General features: G+C 38.3%; 1 protein-coding gene across 1 annotated transcript in view; it reads right to left on the minus strand.

The window, feature by feature from the left end:
- stxbp5a (syntaxin binding protein 5a (tomosyn)) overlaps positions 1-20,889 on the minus strand; it is a 122,099-nt gene that overhangs the window by 22,751 nt on the left and 78,459 nt on the right. Inside the window, exons 8-15 of the mRNA XM_036582305.1 lie at positions 12,368-12,491; positions 11,177-11,255; positions 9,213-9,367; positions 7,052-7,124; positions 6,713-6,860; positions 4,292-4,359; positions 3,632-3,672; positions 2,458-2,678 (exon numbers count right to left, since the gene is read on the minus strand). Coding sequence (XP_036438198.1) covers positions 2,458-2,678; positions 3,632-3,672; positions 4,292-4,359; positions 6,713-6,860; positions 7,052-7,124; positions 9,213-9,367; positions 11,177-11,255; positions 12,368-12,491 — 909 coding nt within the window. The remainder of the gene's footprint in view (positions 1-2,457; positions 2,679-3,631; positions 3,673-4,291; positions 4,360-6,712; positions 6,861-7,051; positions 7,125-9,212; positions 9,368-11,176; positions 11,256-12,367; positions 12,492-20,889) is intronic.

The raw sequence follows: 20,889 nt of genomic DNA on the forward strand, positions 1-20,889 counted from the left end.
AACCATCTCAAACTCCTTGACCTAACTGGTGAAAAATTGTATTTGTCATTGCCTTAAAAACACCAAATCTAATTCTAATCAGCACAGAATTAATTTGCAATATGCAATAAGCAATTGTTTTTGGCCTTCTGAATTGTCTGTGGTTCCTGTATGTTTCACTGAACACAGAAGCCAGCAAAAGCTAGTATGCTTTAACCTCAGAGTCAGTGTGCAAATGTTGACCAATAACCAACTATCATTAGTGGTCGATTAATTGTTATCCATAACTTCTAAAATACAGGAGGCAACCCATCAGAATCTAAATTGTAAAACAGAAATGTAAGGATCTAAAAGCTGACACACTACATTTGAAGCTTTCGCGAAATGCTTGATATAACTGAATTACATAACCGAAGATTATTAAAAAGTGCTCCTTGTATGGAATGTGGAACGCTGAACTCATTAGTAGGGCCAAGTCTAAGCATGTATATTCAGCAATCATCCTGAAACCATATTAAACATACCCTACATAAGAACCTGGTTTTGTTTAAACTGAGGAATGATAGGCTACTGAAAATTCTAGCTTTGGTTCAATGTACCTCATTGTCTCTCAAAAGTCATCACCACCCATCATGTCCTTCTCTATAATTTTGCTCACCCATGTGATTTATTCACATTTTCTCTCGGAGCACAAAACAGTTGTCCGTCTTATCGCTTGCGTATGTTAGCTTTCAATACAGTTCCTCACTGTAGAAGTGCTATTGTCCTCTACAAAAGTGGTTACGAACACCATTTTTTTTAGCAGCACGCTTTATTTTTTTAGTAAGTCTAACTAGAGAAACCAACTGCCTATTGTGCATCATACAAATAATTAAAAAAAACTTGAATGATAAAGCTGCCTAGCCAAATAGGAACTGTTGTTTAATGGCAATTAAATAAAATTAAATTCACTTTTTTTAACTGATAGCACTGGTCGAACAATTGTTTATTCATTAGTTAACAGTTAATCACTTACATTCCTACCTCACAGTAATTATTTAACTTAAAATCCAGTGTTCTAGAGTACAGAGCCTATAAAAGTAAATAATGTGTCACTGTCCAATTAATTACAGACTGCACTACACATGCACAGATAACCTACAATGCTCATAGTATGAGCTAATTAGTTTGACCAGCGGCGTCAGAGCAGGGAAACATCAAAATATGCAAGACAGGGCTTTAGGAATCACTGCCTTACACGTGTCTTTGTTTAAAATGTAGGACTTTCTGATACAATAAAAAAATTAAGCAAATACAAATTACTTATTGTTCTTCTTCTTCTTCTTATTATTATTATTATTATTAATAATAATAATAATAATAATAATCATTCTAGGTACACTTTGAAAGTTTTTGCAGATTTGGAGATTTCTCTAATGGAAATGTGCAATTGCACGCAACATGCTGAAGAACATTTTGTAACACTGGTTGTGCTTTAGACTCCTTTCCCGAGCAGATGGATCTGATGATTGCGAGTGCGTTGAAAGAGTATTCAAAGAGAACTTGGTCAAAACTTGGTGACTTGGTGGTCATCCGAGGACGTAACTATGATTGCTGTTATCTTCATCAGTATAAAGTTGATTTTGCATTTGAGACCCAAACATGGAGTTGGAACTGTTCTTTTTAAGCTTGTGCAGGTGATGTTACTATGTAAAGATGTAAGATATGGTAAAAAAAAAAAAACTCACGACACAATATCTCTTGACTTTTAAATTACTATTTCAGGCTTTACAAAGTGACTCTGCAGAGCAGGGACACAAAATTTTTTTCCTTACTTCTAATTAAAAAAATCTTACATATTGCAGTTTTAAGTCTGTCAAAAAGATTGTTGAATGAAGTCAATGTAATATCAAGATACTTGGGAAAAAGAACACAGATCAGAGGTAATGCTTTCCTCTCTCAATAGCACACACACAGACACACACACACAGACACACACACACACACACACACACACACACACACACACACACACACACACACTCACACTATTTCAATGAAGACCAGAGGAGCATATTTTCATCATCATCATCATCAGCGTGACTCACGGTTGTTGTCAAGAGGCTAAAATAACTCGTCTCTCAGAGACGGAGAGAGAGGGAAAGGAATGGACAGAGAGAGGAGGGTAGGAGTGGGAGTGGAAGAGAGAGCAAGTCAGAGACAGAGAGGGAGAAAGATGGCACTTATTCCACTTCAGAAAGCATAAACTAAAGTTTTTAGGTCAAAAGGAGAGAAACATAATAAACCAGAAGATGGGCACACTCTTATAAAAACAAATCCAGTCACGCATATACAAAATCGCAAACCTGATGCATTATGACTGCAACACCCACACTATATACACACATGCATATATGCATACACTATAGTACACAAATACACATAATTATTAGTGATTCCTTGGAAGACCCACACACAGCAATGCATGGCCAGTCTTACCTGTACAACCTCGGTGGCGATTTCCTGCTTGCTGAATCTGTAGATGATGACGTGGGCGGACACTCCCGCCACACACAACATGCGGCTGTCTGGGCACCATGACATGAGCTGGATGGCAAATGGATCCTCATCCACAATCTCTGTATTTGGCTTCTCCTCCTTACTGCGCGTCTTCTCAAACACCTTGGCCGTCTTCAGTTTGTACAGCACCTGGAGCATTACTATGCATAATGGGAAATTGAATTCAATATATAATTATTTACTGTCAAGAAAATTAATTTATTTTGTTATGGGAACAATACTAAGCATGATATTTTTGTGCATGATTTTATTCTCTAAAACCTTTGTGTACCACACCAGAACCCAGAATGACAGAATAAATCTGTATTTGCTCCGTATTTGATTAAGGTCTGATATTAGTTCACAATTTATTTGCAATTGCTCAGGCACAACTAATAAAAAGCTTAAAGATTAATGGAGCTATTTTGTCTTAGACGGATTACTGCCTTTTGCCTAATTAGTTTTCGCATTTGTGTACATTTGTAGAGTAAGTCTCTTTTAAATAAATCCTCTCCACTATAGAAAGACTCTTAGAGGGTAACCTTGGCAGAACTAACATGACTATAAGGTCATTAACAATCTTCCTTTCTGAGCTTAAAGCAAAAAAACAAAAAAAGAACACGGTGAGCGCAGTACAGTTGTGGGAGTTTATCATGATTATGGCTATAATGGGGCTAAATGACATTTACGGGTCACTCCTATGCCAGACTATTTCCCTAAGTAAGGACCAAGGTTAGACAGAAGTATTCTGGGAATTGAAGTCAAATGGATAGAGGACATACATGGCACTACCAGGGCAGTCCCCAGGTGGGTCTTTAATCATAGCTAAGTACATTAGCCTACAGTGAAGGCTGGCTGCCAGAATAATGTCCCCCTTCAGACTTGAGAAAAAGATGCATTCTCGGAACATACACAACGTAATGCACTGTAAGTTAGTTCTTATACGTGAGAGAAGGTGTGGAAAAGTCAAAAGCGGCTGTTTTTTTTCCAAGAAAGGATAAGATGATAAGCTTTTCAACATTGTTAAAACACTGAATTCGGCATCACACTTAGTTGTTAAGTCTTGGCACATATGTTAATGAATTTAATAAATCCATGGAGGATGAAAACTCACTTGCAGAGGCATCCCAAAACTTTACCGAACCATCAGCATGCCTACGACAAAAATAGAGAACCTTGTGTTTATAATAGATAACTGTTCAAGTGTTAAAGATTTTCTTGATCATTAATCAGAGAGATGTAAATGTCCCTGCATTTACAGATTATGGGAGCTAAATAAAAGTTACATAAAAAGCTCTACATTTAAATAAATGAAAAGTCAAATATGGAAGGTTGCCTGTGCATCAATGTGTACAAATTTTGAGCTCAGATAAAACTGGGGTAGAACTGCTGAGAGCAAAAGTGGCAGAGCACTGACCCCATCACTGCTCAACTCACTGAAACACTGCAGCGATGCATTCTGGGAGAACAGGCTGCTGCCTTCCCATGGGCAGTGAATCAGAAATGCTTACTACTCCTTCTTTTTCTGTCTTTTTCCTCAATTTCCCCTCGCTCCATCATCTCCTCTTTTACTCTCTGTAGGATTGTTTCCTCTCATTTCAGAATATCACTCGGCAACTTTTTCTCTCCACTTTCCATTTAGCCCTCCCTGATGCAATTTCAGCAAAATGGCAATGAAAAAGGAGCAGAGAAAGCAGAGAATGAAGGAAACACAAGGAGAAATCTCTCTCTCTCTCTCTCTCACACACACACACACACACATACACAAACTTACCCAGTAATTATTATTTCAGGGTAGCTTTGTGTGCCCTGGCCCCAGTTTCCACCACTAATAGGCCATTCCTACAATGAACAAAACCAAAAACCAAAAGTAAGTGTACTCCATTATATTTTAGTGCTCTATTTCTGTCTGCCATCGGTGTGTTTAAGGGAAGGGAACAAAGCGACTGATTTACTGCGCTGTTGGAGACTGCTCACACTGTTCACAGTAGGGATGGCACCAAAAATGTTCAGCCTAAAATGGTCAAAAATGTTGACAGAAAAAACCTCCAAAGTTTAAAATCAGATGCACACATGCATTTAAACGGTTTCAGCAGCAACAAATCAACAATGAAAATGTTGGCCATGTTCAACTATTTCATGGCTTCTACAAAGGACATTAGACAAATGTTACATAATCACTTTTCATTCTTAGTATCAAGAAGGGGTACAACGCTCTACAACTGATGCTGTAAGCATTTTCAGTTTTGCACTTTTGGTTTTTGGCCCAGTGTGTCCTGAATTTCAGTTTCTGTTCTAGCCAAGAACTTTTATTCTGGTTCATCAGTAGTTTACTCCTCTCACTTTCGAGCTTTAGCTTGAGAGGTGACAATGATCAGAAAACGAAAGGAGCGGCTCATAACAAACTTCAGTTCTTTTGCACACAGATGTTGGCTGTGTTTAAAAGCACCACTGCTACTCTATAGAGCACCCAGTGCTTGAGTTGTTTTTGAGCTGATAAATTTGTAAAAAGATACTCCTTTTACAACAAGTTTTTGCTAGGCCACTCCTACTTGAACCATTATTTCAATGAAGTAACAAGACTTTTAATGGAGTATAGGTTCAGGCTACTGCTACATATTGGGATACTGGAGATATGAGTATACACTGAAAAAATACACTGAAATTACTTGATTAAAATGCATAATGTCTGCGCAATGTATGTTTAACATAATTTTTAGTTTAATTACAATTGGCAATAACTCTAGTAATGTAAAACATCTCATAAATGTGGAAAGGATGTACATATCTGAATCAAGTAAATCCAATGCATTATTTTTATCTGTGTAAGCCAGGCTGACAGAGAGCTTGAGAGCTGAAACCAAAGCTCCACACTGAGGCACTGGGGCTTGCATTGTGCTTAAGCCATGATGCAGCTTCTCCATGGGGTGTGGGGGTCAATCTGCTCTCCCTGCTGGGACACGGATCACACCACAAAGAGTGAACTTTGCGGGCGGTCGAAAGGTCTCGGCTCCTTTCACACACATAAATGCTTCTACATGTTTGTCGGACTCACAGCATTTCAGGACAATGCACCTGCACAGCAGGGACTGAGACATACAAGCATGAGGCTGTATTCCCTATTCACACGCCTCTGTGCAAGGAGAGGGTATACTGTGTGTGACTGTGAGCAGAACTGTGTGAGTACATGTCTATTTGTGCATGAATGCACTCATGTTTGTGTGTTTGTTTTCACATGCTTGCAGGACAAATCTATCCTAACTTTATAGGAAAACCAGAAAAAAACGGGGCTTACATACAATATCAAGATATCAGGCTCAGCAAAGTGGTCCAGAGAAGCTAAACTGCTTTTGACAAAAACTAATACATTGTTTAAGATGAGGGTTAGGCTTAGAAAAATGATTCTTTTTGTAACTATATATATTTGGGAACACCAAAAAGTTAATAAATAATAAATAATGCACTGTAATTATTTATTTACAGTATTTCCTCAATAAGTTACCTGATCAACACAAATCTCAAATGCAAGGCATATGTATTTATGTAACTTTAGCATAACTTCATTCTCAATGTTTTACAGCCTTGTCAGTCATTAAGGAATCATCTACATCCCTGTTCACCATCCTGGACACATCTAACACTTCTTCATTTTAACAGCTTTCTACTAGTTAAAATGTGTGAGCATTATTACAGAATAGACTACAGTACAGCGAGAGGACACAAGACACTCACTTTTGATTCTGTTATTTAATATACTTCTACTTTAAACATATAATGTCTTTTGACTTTGTATTTATTAATAAGAACAAAAATGTATATATTCATAAATAAAAACAACAACAACAAAAAAGAATAGGGTAAAAAGTATTCAGACACCACAAATGAAAAACTTAATTACTTTGTTGCAAAGTTGCCTTTAGCAATTACAGCTTCAAAACATCTACGGTAAGAGGTAATTAGCTTTTTGCAGCAATGTAGTTCCATTTTGCCCTCTTCCTCTTGGCAAGCCATCTTCAATTCCCCAAGGTTATGAGAGTCCCTCTGACAGACTTCAAAACCCTCCATAATACATGTGCAACTATGAAGGGTATATATAGACTGGAAAAACATTAAATAACAAAAACAGAAGTGTCTGAACTACTTCTTTCCCTTTTTCCGACAAGGTACAAAAACAAATGTCTGTGGATGTGTGTACCTTTTTGCTGTAGCCCTGTCGTTTTTGGCGGGAGCCGACTGAGTAAAGTGCAGGTATGAGGTCCGCAGGACAGTCAGCGACGTACTCACAACACGTCACTGGAGACTCGTGAATTGTCAAGGGATACGGGTTCTCAAAGATAGGATAACTACGGAAACATTGCATCAAAGCCTGTATCAGAGCTTAGACTACCTTAGATTACAGAAATGAATCATAGCCATGGGCACTGCATGCATGTGTAATGGTTCAGTAGCCTAAGGACATTGTCTGGTCTGCCACTGCTACGGTATGATTAGATAACTAATATAATACTCAGTAATACTCAAAACAAGCACATACCCATTTTGTGCAAGGTCGATAACAACTAAATCCTTTTCTAGAAGGACCACTACAGCATAAGGTTCCTGAAAATCTGCATTGGAACACACAGAGAAAAAGAAAAAAGCAGTTAGGTAAAGAAAAGAAGGTAATAGTAATAATAAAAATGTTGGACAATCTAACATTTTTGTACTTATTATTATTTTAAAAAAAGGTTTTACAATGAACATACTTTTTACGTTTACCAATAACTGAAGTTTAAGTGAGACTAGCTACCAAGTTACTGCTTAGAAGTAATAATTCTCATTTTGTTATGTGGTCGATATATCTTTCATTATTATTTGCATATATGTACATATTTGCATACGTAGCTACATAAATACATACTGCAATTTGGTACTTCATGAAATACATTTGCACACATTTACATTCGATATGTATTCTGTGGCAATGTTTCTTTTCCATATAATTTTTGTGACAAACAGGGCAAAAATGTAAAGGCTGTTTTCTTTCCACAAAACGAGACAGCATGCAAAACAATAACTCTTCATTAAATTCAAGTCATTATAAAATGTCTCCTATTTACTTAAAGACTTTGAACATTTAGAAATTGAACTTTTCTTAACTTGTTTTACTGAGAATTAAACAACATGTAAGTAGAAGTGTTTCTAATAGTATTTGCCATAGAGGAACAAGGAATCGTATTAGCATTAACCGAAAAACCTAAAGTGCAAATCAACAGTCCTTATAGAACAAATGAGGAATTTTCCAGTACAGAGAAGGCCTTCAGCCTAAAACTTAGCTGCCTCTAACACCCGCGGCCCCTGCATGTGAAAAAAGAGAAAAAAAACAAAACAAAAAAAACAGTGCTATGTTTTCTCAGGTCCCCTGTAGAGAGTCCAAATCAAAGGCAGACAGTGGAGCTGCTATGCTGGGCCTGTTACACAACCAGTGCTAGCAACACCACCCTTGCCTCTCCCCTGTGAAACTACAAGAACTCAAAAAACACACAGCACTGCTTGGAGTTCTGCTCTTTATGATATACATTCAGAAGCAAGCCCAGAGAAGGAAGCTGAGCTCATGGCCTTAGAGAGGAACATAACCACTCAATCAAACCATGTATTTCTATTAAGGCCATATGGGTGCTCAGTGCTCAAACCTTTCAGCTGTTTAACCAGTTTAACCACTTAGCCCCTTTAACTCATTTAAATCTGTGACACTGGCCACAGTAAAATGTATCAATGTGTAGAACTGGAGTTTTCTATGCTCTACAAGTGTGTGATAGCGTTTTCAATCACTACTTAAAAGATTCACGAGGCTTCCTTTATTGATGGAGGCACTGTGAAGTTTATGAGTAAGTGCGCAAGATAATTTACAGTGCATTTCGAATCGGTAATAGCTTATTATTGATTCTTGATAATCAGAGGAATGATTTTAATGTGATGGGTGTGTGAAGTATATTCCCATTCATGCATTTTCTTTTTCTGATGCAAACATCACAAACATAAATGCAACACCATTGAAAAATCACAATATTAAAGGAGAAGAGCAGATTAAATGGCAGAAAGCATCTTTTTTGCATGGACCTTAAAGGGTTAAACAATCCTTGGGGCAGAAGACTTTGAACAACAATAGTTTGTTCTGTCAATTCATTATTCATGAGGCAAAACTAGGCATTTCATACCATGGAAAAAAGCTATTTTATGTTAAACAAAGCTTTTGCAGATACATTCACACTTAATTGAAAGTGAAAATCAAACATCACTCTGAACATTTCAAGGTGTCGCCAAAGTTTTGATAGGCAAGATATCTGACACGGCTGCTTGCAAAGACAAACATAGGGCCACCACTTTAGCAGACCTATAGACAGACAGTTTATCGGAGCAGTCTTCAGAGAAAAGCAGAACACAAAGTCTTATGATTCACGAATGGCCGCCAAAGGATTAATTGTTCAGAAGGGCAGAGCAAGTGTTCTAACACAATCAAAGGCCTGGATACTGCAAAAAGGAGGTTCAAAGAAGATGAAAAATTTAATTACAGTGAAACTGCCTTTCCCCAGAGAGAATGTGTGCCAAAAAACAAACAGACTATGGAAGAAAACACAAAGGTTCTAACGTCAGAAAGAAAAGAAGGGAACATAGAGCAATGTGGGCATTTTTTCTGAGATGATATCAGAACATACCATTAGGATATGGCGTTTCACAGAGTGTGAGAAAGTCTACAATGGGATAGTCCATCTCCAGCACCGCAGTGCTCTTCCCATGCATTACCGTCAAACATGGCCGCCGACCAACCGTGTCGTACGATAAACCACCAGATAGGATCATATACGGATCCCTGCGTGGACAGAAAAACACATATACACACACAGATAAGAGTGAACCGCAGGTAGCAAGCTCATGACAGCATGAATGCAGATCATGTGCCTGGATGTTTGAAAATATAAATAAAAAAAATACACTGTGTGGAAATCTGAGGAAAAATCGTTTTACCAAAAAATGCAGCAGTTATTTGATAGTGTAAAAAGGCAAAAAGACCCCTTTTTGGGTTAAGATTAAGGTTAGGCTAGGGCGTAGTATTATTGAAGAGCTGTAACTAACATTTATATCAAGCAGTCTGTTCATTTTTACCAAAAAAGGCAAAAACAATCAAAACAGACTCATGTGAACAACAATAAACTATGCATAACCCTTAAAAATGAAAAAAAAAAAACCTTTATTGTGCAGCCTTTCAAGCAGGGGTCTCAAACTGCCGTCCAAAGAAAGCTTAATTTTTTCATTTTTCTGTGGCCACATATTTACATCTGATTGGTAGATTTGCTTCTCCCACCAAACACTGCGGCTACATAAAATGACCTTAGGATGATGCCTAGGTTGTTAAAAGCAAAAAATAGAACACTGCATGCAAGAGAAATCCATCCATCCATCATCTAAACCGCTTATCCTTCTGGGTCGCGGTGGGGTGCTGGAGCCTATCCCAGCTGTCATTGGGCGGAAGGCAGGATACACCCTGGACAGGTCGCCAGTCCATCGCAGGGCAGACAGACAGACATACACATTCACACACACACTCACACCTAGGGGCAATTCAGCATGTCCAATCGGCCTGACTGCATGTCTTTGGACTGTGGGAGGAAACCGGAGTACCCGGAGGAAACCCACGCAGACTCGGGGAGAACATACAAACTCCACACAGAAATGACCCTGGTCACCCGGCCGGGAATGGAACCCAGGCCCTTCTTGCTGTGAGGAGATAGCGCTACCCACTGCGCCACCGTGCCACCCGCAAGAGGAATCATTCAAATAAAAACCTGACACAGCATGACTGCTGCATACCAAGTAGGCATAGTTGTAATGTAGCTATAATTAACTTATTATCTATTATTCTAATTTAGACTAATAGTTAGTTATATCTGCTTTTGTGTATTCATTCATGACATAGCAGGATATGCAGTGCGTCAGAAAATAAAGAAAATAAACGCTTTACCAACACTTCACTCACAAAAACTTTAATGATGTTCCACAGGAAAGCCATTGCTATCAAATTAAGAGTCCAATTTAGATGTTTACTTGATATAATTAAACACTAAAATATTTATTAAACACTATAGTTTTAGATATCTACTACTACTAATTCTACTACTACTACTACTAATAATTATTACTGTTACTATTAGTAGTAGTAATAGTAGCAGTAGTAGTTGTGCTTACAAAAGAATTGGTAATAAACATTGACTAACGTGCTAAAATGACTTTACACGTTATGAAATGCAAATACATACTTGAAAAAAAAAATGCATATAGCAAATCTTTTCCCATACATATTAGTTTAACATTAGGTGGGCCAACAGTAATTTGAGTTTGAGACCCCTGCTATAAAGCCTTTAAAAAGTCTTTAAAAAGAAATTGTTAAAAAAATAATTTATAAAAACACTATGTCGAATATTTCATAAAACCATACAACAGCTAACTCACTGCATATTTAGAGAGCAGATACATATTAGATTTTTTTGTTTAATCAAGTTTAATGAATATTTGTGATGGTTCTATATTATTCAACTACTCATCAAGTATTCAAGTATTCAAGTAAATAAATATGTGGAAATATCATAAAAACAGCAACACAAACATATGTTGTGCATTTTACCCTGCTCTCGTAGTCTTGTACTCTACTTTGAGAATGGGTTTGCATGGCTCTGGCTTCTTTCCATCCTTGGGCTGCTTTCCTGAAATAGAAGCAGAGCAGACACATTGAGCAGGTCTGCTCCAAATCCCCCATCTCTTGTCCCTCACCTCTCTTTTTCCCTCGCTCGCTCTCCTTTTACTTTCACGTTCGGCCTCAATATTACACTCGAACATTGTGACTCAGCAGCAAATGTGAACTTTAGTTTAGAAGCATGCGGAACATGGGCAAAAATGTCCTAAAATGAAGGACCCTGAAAACTGTGTTATATGTGGGCATGAAGAATTATTAATTATCGCTTCCCTGCCAAATTAAAACCATCAGGTAAAAAAGGTAACCTTAAAAGGAAGGTCATTACAGAGGAAGGCCATTAGAGACAGAATAAAAGGTCCAACAATAGGCTAAAGCAAAATTTTCTCAAAAATTGTCCTCTGATTTCAGTCACTTCACTCATGAAGTGTCAGAGCAACAGTGAATGTTTTGTTCCTCTTGCCTCACTCTCTCTCTCTCTCTCGCTCTGAGAACAGAAGGCAGGTAGAGGAAAACAGGACGTGAGGCTGTGGATTAAGTGAGGGCTCTAAAAGTGTATCTTCAATAGCACAGACAGAGGCTTTTCTCTATAGGGAAAAGCACCAGGTCCACCGGCTTCTCAACTACCCACCATAATACAACAAAAGAGGTCTCAAGGGACAAGCAAAACGAATGTGGAAAATTAAAACTCCACTTAAAATGAAAATGAGGGAGGGGGAGATTGATTAGTGTAAGCTGCTTTGCACGGGCAAAAAAAAAAATCACATTACAGAAGAAAATTGACAAGCCTTTTCAAGAGATGCATGATGTAACCTTTTGAAACAGAGATGATAGAGATTAGTTTTGTAATCCACAGACTGGAACATCAGCATTTTAACAATTTAGATTCTGTGTGCGTCTGGATATGTTTGACTGAGCGATGAAAAAAAGAATGAGAACATTTGTGTATTAATTCTGAAAACCTTATTTCCTGATTTACAAAAAACAGCTATTAAACAGGGAAATGCAATTACCAATAAAAAAAACAAATATGAAAATTGCTATAAAATTCATGATGTAGTTTAACACAGCATCGTTGCAGAGGATGAGTAATTCTGTGTGTGAGTGAGTGTGTGTGTGTCTCACCATGTGGGGTGATTGTCTGTGCAGGCTTGGCTGGGGACTTTATATTCCATATGGTCAGTGTGCCATCTGAGTGACTGCAGATGAACTGTTTCCCCTCGTGGTGCCAGGCCACAGAATGGATCGCCTGAAAAAGAGAGAGAGAGAGAGAGAGTGAGAGAGAGAGAGAGCGAGTTTGGAGAGGGGGAAAGAAGATCCATTATTGCCATTAGCTACAGAAGACACACTTCTGACGAATGTCATCTATCACTTACTTACAGCCAACCAGGGGGCTAATGCTTGTGGCTCTACTAACCAGAGGAAAAGCAATCTGTGCCCTAAAGAATCCTCAGTTCACCATGGCAGGGATGCACGATCAGAATCGGCCAAGACTGGACAGATTTTCACTCCAAACACTTAATCTGCAATCAGCCAATTTATTATTTATATTTTGACTGCTCTGTGAAGCAATTTTATGATGGAAAGATATGACCCAGGTAGGTGTACTCAGGCTGTATTGTGCTAAATAACCTGTTGCCTCTTACTTAAGATGTAGCACTTCATGAGATTAATTTATTTAAAGGAATGATTTGGCAATTTTCCACTTACCCAAGATGTAGCTGATCAGCCAAGACACATTTGGTACCTAAATCTGGCTTCTTTAGTTTAGCACTGGAGCTACAAGTCTTATGTTGAACTAACACTAAACAGTCACCCAAATCTTTTCTGTAAATACATTCTCAAAACTTTTCTCAACCCACTCAAACTGCACCCAGGTTGTCATTAAGATGCAGACTTGTCATGGTTTAGGACACAGCGTGACTTACTGTGAACTACATAACTGAACAAAACTTTTCTGCGTAGCCAAGCACTGTGAATTTTGGACAGGGGTGTTGTGCTGAATTCCCCACAGACATCTGAATGCTACATATTACATTTGAGATTTCTGTTGTTTTTTTTATAAATAACTATTAATCTTGAATTTCTCACTGAATATACATGTTTTAAAGGAAAGGGAGGGGAAGTCAGACTCTGTGAGAGATGCAGAATTAGGCACAATGCTGTGGTCTAAATTAGTAGACCACAACATTCACAGTAACTGTGTCCTAAACCACACTGACAAGTCTGCATAACCTTATTGAAGACCTGGATGCAGTTTGAGCAGGTAGAGAGAAGTTTTGTGGACGCATTTACAGAAACAATTTGGGTGACTTGGGGAAAACTGTGTAAATTAGACTTTTCGACAAAACATATGCGGGGAACTTAAAAATTTTAAATGCCAGGACCATTAAAGAGCAAATAACGTAATTTATATTTTTATACAGAAAGTTCGGAAATGTGCTTCCTGTGTTTCATGTGTTCATTTAGCCCATGCTAAGGGTAATTAAAATAGTCCAAAAAACTTAACTATCAATTAGTCTGATCGTCTAGAAATCAAAATTCGAATATTATTGGCCATTATGCATCCCTTTGCATGTTTAAAATAAAATTTCTGTACTGCTTGTTTATTTTGTAGGTTTTGTAACCCTTATCAAGTACCCATTCAATATTATTGGACATTTGGTAATACGTACACACACTAAGCACGGACCTTTTGTTTTTTTAAATGTCCTTAACAACCCCACTAATCTATTTTGAGTATGAGGAAATAGCTTTTCATCCAAAACATGCTCTCGGACAGGCATTCTAAAAAAGGAGGGCTGGGTGAGCTGCATTAAACGGATAGGTCAGGTCCTGCAGCAGGGAACGGAATGAGGTAGGTAGATCCAGAGGGTGTTGGAGGCAGAAAGCTGGAACTGGGGAAGATTACAAGCGCACTCTTTAAAGCGCTCTAATCGAAACCTCAACAGCGATGCAGTGAGAGTGTATCCCCTGAGAGAGAGCGTGAGAGAGACAGAAAGGGAATGAAAGAAGGCGAGAGAAGCCAGCACAAGAGAGAGGTGAAACGGAGTTCTCATTATTTTCTAATTAAGCGCAGTCTCCTCCTGCTTTAGCATAATCGTGCCGGCTCTGTCTCTATTTCTGGAGCTGGGAAGGCACTGGCTGCTCCAGCAGCCCAAACTAATCAATGAAACGGCTGCAACGGTACAGGACCGTTGGGGAGGCAGGATTGGCTTATTTCTGCCTTATCAACTCATATCAAACAATCAACCATCACACACAAACACACACATCAGCATTTATTACTGCCTGCAAATCTGATTATGAAGAACTAAGCTGCTTACATAATATTTGGTCCCCTGCGAGGAAGCTTGAGGGAGAGTGAACGGAACACACACCTGCACGCTTTGAGTTATGTGGTAGTGGGTGCTTATATTAACATGTCACAGGGGAGAGAGGCAGAGAGAACAAAGCACTTTTGAGGATGATAGACGCGCAAGCAATTACAAGGTGGAGAGCAGAGAGAGGCTGCAGAATGTCACCATCAGCATTCCTTTAGCACAAATCTTACCGATCACATAAACACTTTGTGTATTTGTGAAATAGCAGAAAAATCCCAGTCTCTGTGTCCAATAGAAATACTAACCCTTTAAATCCTACGGGTTAAGACATGGTTCACGCTTCAGTTCCTCGCTTTCATAACTTCATAAATTACATATTAGCTTCACAGTAGTTACCAAATATTTCATTACATTAGATTAATGACAAAATAATAAGAGTAGGGTCCAACTGGATACTACTACTACTACTACTAGTACTGCTACTAATACTAACAATACACACACACATATATTTTCTAGGCCACTTTTTCGGAGGGAGCTGGAGCCTATCCCAGCGGTCATTGGGTGGAAGGCAGGATTAACCCTGGACAGGTCGCCAGTCCATGGCAGAATACTAATAATAGTAAATTATTATTCAGCAATTTATTATTATTAGAGGGAAAGTGTTACAAGTGACAGCAGATGCAGACTGCCGAGATATAAATCAATAAATCAAGCAAAACTATAGAAGAGAAGCAGATTTTAACATACAGAAAAATACAAAATAGATATAAGAAATACTAACAAAACAAACATTTTTATAAAAGAAGGATGGCTAAAAGCTAGATCAAAGCTGCACTGTGTAATTTTCTTTGTTAAAACTGAATGAAGTAGAATTACTGAGTAAGCAGGGAAAAAACAATGTAAAATAAGGTGTGCGTGCACTGCTGCCAGCACCCTGTAAAGCCTGAAATAATGTAAAAAAACAGAAGGTTGGATTTCACAGGAGTTTTTCAGACCTTGTCAGATGTCTTAACATCACACATGCAGGCTGAAAAAGAAGGCCCGGCTTAATATTTGTATCTCAAATGCAAAATTAACATTGTATTGATGAAGATATAATCACAACAGGAGACGATTCACTTACATCATCGGTAGACAAGTAATTTACCAAGTGTTCTCTTTTGATATACTTTCAATGCGCTTGCAAACATCAGAATCACACAGTAAGTCTTGTTGGGATCTTAAGTACAACCGACATTGCAAAATATTCGTCCACACATTGCATACAATAACACGTTTCCACCAGAAAGGTCTCCAAATACCCAAATGTTACACAGAACTGTTTAAAGCTGTTTTTAAGCTGTTACAAAGTGTGCACCAGGGGGGTGGCTAGAATTTCATTTAAGGTGGGCCTAGTTACAGGTTGAGGAGGCCAGGAAGCAGTACATCCCAGAGATATCACTATAGTAACCACCAACTAGCCCACTTCACTGTAGCTACCATAACCACATAGCAAAAAAAAAAGACACATTATTCAACTATGTTTTCTTTATAATGGACAAAATTAGTGCTTAACTAAGTCGCTATAGCTATGTAAGTAGAATCCTGTGCTAGAAATGAACACGGCTCAGCTAGGTTCCCACCATCTGTAGAAAGAGTTGAGGAGGGTGATGCTGTGTTTAACATTACATGTTGGAAAAAGCATTCTATGCCTTATTGCAGATTTGGTTTCAAAGTGCAATGTTAAACGACCGATGGTGGATGCAGCCATGTAAACACTGCCAAAAATTTGCGATGATTCAAGCAGAGCTTAAGTAGTCACTTTTATTTATTTAAGGTGGCATTTAAGATGTCCAATAGCATGTGGCAGTGATTTCCAAAGATCTGCTGCATACAAATTTGAACCTCATTTCGAGAATCATTCCCAGATCTATAATTTAAAGATAGTAGAGTGCCAAACCTCTCCTCCACTGTGTCACTTCTCTTTCCTCTGTGGTGACTGAAACATTACCAGTCAATACCATATTTCAGCTTTGTGTCGCTTATTATCAAAAAATGTTTATCTGTCCTTCATTGTATTTTTTTATTCTGGAACATGACACACATGAGATCAGAATCAGAATTCTACAGATAACTGGCAAGACAAAATCAAAGGGTCCTGACAAAACTATGAACAGGTAAGATTAACTAACCTAATTAAAGTTTTTGTTTTAAAGTCAACATGATTTGGAAATCATAAAGCATAGCATGGTTTTTCGCTGTTGGAAAGGAGAAGTTACATAACTACACTTTGATCAAATATGACAGGAAAATAAGAATATTGTCTTCTAAATAATAGTATGAATTACCCTTAATTTAACCAAGGACATGGACTAACTAGGTACAAAAAAACAAAAGCCGATATTGATTTCAAGAGACTGAAATATAGAAAGAAACTCTGGCCCACTGTCTAATAGGTGTTCATGTTCATTCAAACTTAAGTATTTCTATTTTTGTGTTAGGGAAGCAGCTTGCTACTGTACAGCTATGCAGTGTGAAAATGGTTAGTATTGTTTGGGTGTGCATGAAGAGAGGAACTGCAGGAGGAAGAGAAACAGTAAATGGAAGGATGAGTTGCATGGATCAGAAGATACTGGGCCTCATTAGAAGATTGCTAAAAGAAACAAAATTCCATAGAGATTGCTTTCCTCCTTACCTCTCCTCTTTTCTGCTTTCTCTCTTTCTCCTTCTGCAACAAAAAGAACTCTCCTGTCCACTGGACCAAGCCATGGGACAGAGACAGGGGACTGGACAACTGTCATGTCTCTGACACACACACACACACACACACACACACACACACACACACACACACACACCCTCAGGCCCAATTAAAGCCAGACCGTTGCTGTTAAGGGAGCTCAGTGGGCCACAGGGAGCCAGCGAAAGTCAAGAAAAAGAGCAGAACAGCAGACAGCAATGGCCTTTCCTTGAACATCATTAACTCACTCTCACTCTGCTAATCTACACTAATCCACAGCAACTCACACCTCAACACCACATATACACTCTCACACTAAGCACCTTTCTTATATATGGCCTTTTAAAACAGTATGAAAAAATGGCCCTCCTTGCTTGGTGTGCATTCTAGAATGTTCAGTAACTGCAGAATGTATTCCAGTATAAAACAATAAATCATGTATGGCCTTGCTTTACAGTGATTTTATCACGGGTAAGGCAAGATACAATATGACAAGTAGGCCCGTGCACTGACATACCAGGGGTCAGGGACACGCAGACATAAAAAGACAATATAAACATGAACTAAACTTTATTTAATTTACTGTCAAGAGGGATCATGTAATCACATTTCAGATTAAAACAAACCTAGTGTTTTTCCAAAGGCAGCCAAAAGCAGCATCGCCGGTAACCAAAACTTTCTATAGAAAATTCTTCACAGCCCTCACTGCAGACATTATGTTTAGTTGGTGTTCGTTTAATTTCCAGCAAGATTTCCAGAGCTGTGGTGATGCATGACAGGTCGGAGTTACTGAGGAGAACCACAGGTGACTGGTACTGTACCAGAGGGGGCGCCCAGGAGCAATGAATCTCGTACAACCCAAGCTGCCCCACCAGCTCTATTTCCAGGGCTAGACTGAGCCTCGTCTCACTTGAACGGATTTTGAAGAATAGAGAAGGCAGTATAAATATCATTATTATCAAGTATCATTAAAAAACAAGCTCAAACAAAATTGTGTTTTTACATAAGTTATATTTAGTACTGTCAAGGGCTGTCACGGATACCTGGTCCCATTCAGTCGTCCATGTGAGCAAAACAACAGCAAATTCAACTGCTGTGAGGGGGTCAGAGATGTGCATACAGCAAGTATTTTAAAGTGGCTTAAAACATGGCTCAGCCAATCAAATTTCAGGACTGAAACTATATGTTTTATAATGTTCAGTAAGTAGAACATGTTTAGTGTGATTAAGGTTTGATAACAAGATTGTTTAAAAAACACACTGTACTTATCAAAACAACAAATATGTTGGACATGAAAATTTTGGTATGTTCAAATCCAATTTATCCAAGTCAGATTTAACCCGCTTAACCCTAGACTTAATATACTGTTAATCCTATGGTTTATTATTCAGTAACTACTATGAAATTAACAGGTCAAAATGTTAATTAATATGTAATATGTTGTTATGAGAGAGAAAAAGACATTGGAGCTAAAGATAAAAGTGGTGAAATAATTCAATTTTTCACATTTTAATTTTTAAGTCATTTTGTGACAAGGACGAAGCTGAATAATGAAAGCACTTGCTGATGGAAACAAAAATCCACTGAGAATTGTAACTCATTGCTAATTTATGCAGCACTTCCTATAAGCTTAGGTAATGACCAGATGGCGGGGACTAGATGGATTGTTCAGAGAGGAAACAGAAGGATGAATAACTCTAGGTAGGTTTCATTAGGTGGCTAAGCTCCTCCATCAGGGCAGTACAGTGATCAGGGCAAACCTCATTTACCTTATATTTATCACCACACACACATATATGCCACCAGCACCAGGAAAGTGACCCTCCATCTGTCTATATGATCCCCAGTCCTCTTGCCACATTCCCTGCTCGAAGAGTCTCCATCCATCCATACATCAATCTGCCTTGCCAGAGTGCGGCTAACTTTGCGCTTCAGGCCTCACTAATTAATTTATTAGTAAGAGGCACCAGGAAATCTCCAAATAAATGCAGTAGGGCTGAGACTACTTATTGATTTATTGATCATTATTGATAATGGACATGAAATCGCTAGATAGAAATTATCTTTTTTTTTCCATTTTGTATGTATGAGTGTTCTGAGCTATGATCTGTAACCTGAAACTCCAGTCCTGCTTTTACGCCATTTACACATGCAGCAGTGAGTCGCCCTGTGAGTTACTGTACTGTCACGCTACTATACAGTGAAAACACCATCAAAAACAATTTTTTATATTATTTGTGTATTCTATATATGCAAAACTCTGACTTGGTGTGGAAAAAACATTGAGTTTTGTTGCTCCCCCTCATCTGGCACAAATGGAATATGTCCTACATATACCCGCGGTTTTAAACAGTGAAAATGTGGATATTTGCTGATAATTTAGTCCCAAGATACAGTTTTTTTTAAAACCGCCTATATTCCCAGCCCTAAACTTAACCTATACTTCAGGATAATAATGGTAATAATAATAATAATAATAATAATAATAATAATAACAATAATAATAATAGGACTACAATGATTAGCTGACAATGTTTCCTTAAAAGCATATGTGCTCTGTAATACTCTGTAATGTCCACACGGTTATTCAGACAGTCATACACTACAAGAAGTGCTGTAACCAGTATTAGAACGGCAATATGGCTTCTATTATATTGAAATTTGTCACGCTGCTACAGGCAAATGGTGGCCACATCAGAGTAAATATCTTTTCGGTAAAAAATTATTCCATATATATATTTTGTTCAGTGTATATTGTTGTGGCATTAAAGAAGAAAGAGTTTGTCACAACCATGGAACTATGCATCATGGCAATGGCTAAGGGGGTTTCAATTAGCTGATTAACTAAACAACAGTTAGAAATAGAATTAGAAATAATCACTTGTTGCAATCTGAAAAGATAACAACATTAACAGTAACAGACAGTTTGATGACCTTCCAGTGACATAAGATATTTTGCAGGTGAACTCTTCAGAGAGTAGCCAGAGAAAGACCAAGGCAGTGGTGACAGAAGCAAGCTGTGTTTTCTGGTTTCAAGCTGAGCTCAAAATAGCACCTTGATGCCCTGGAGTTTGGGCGTGGAGCCGTAAATTGTGGGACATTTATCTCCTGGCAACATTAATCAATCAGGGTAAATGAGCAGAGGGATACATCAGATGTCTATAGAGCCGGAGCCATTCATCAAAGCAGCGATGAGTTCTCTCTGGAGAAATTAACACATGCAACACACAATGAGTCTGAGAGACAGAGGGAGAGATGGAGGAGAGAGAAAAAGGAGAGAGTAGGAGTACATAAGAAGGAGAAGCAGAAGAGAGATGGGGTGAGAAACAGAGAGAAAGAGAGAGAGAAAGAGAGAGAGGAAGAAGAATGGATTTGATTTGACTCTTTGTGTGTGTGCGTTTGGTCAAATTCCCTTGCGCGCCACTCTGCCTTGGGCACAACATGTAGAATGTAATGACTAATGTAAGCTGACTGCTACTGTTGACAAAAGTCATCAAATCTGCTTAAACTGGAGCAGCACTTTGACTCTGGCCTCTCATGGGACTTCCTGAGATGCATGTTAATAATCCACCCAGTAGAACTGATGAAAAGGATCTCGCTAG

The sequence above is a fragment of the Colossoma macropomum genome, unplaced genomic scaffold (assembly GCF_904425465.1).
Source record: "Colossoma macropomum unplaced genomic scaffold, Colossoma_macropomum, whole genome shotgun sequence".
NCBI lineage: Eukaryota > Metazoa > Chordata > Actinopteri > Characiformes > Serrasalmidae > Colossoma > Colossoma macropomum.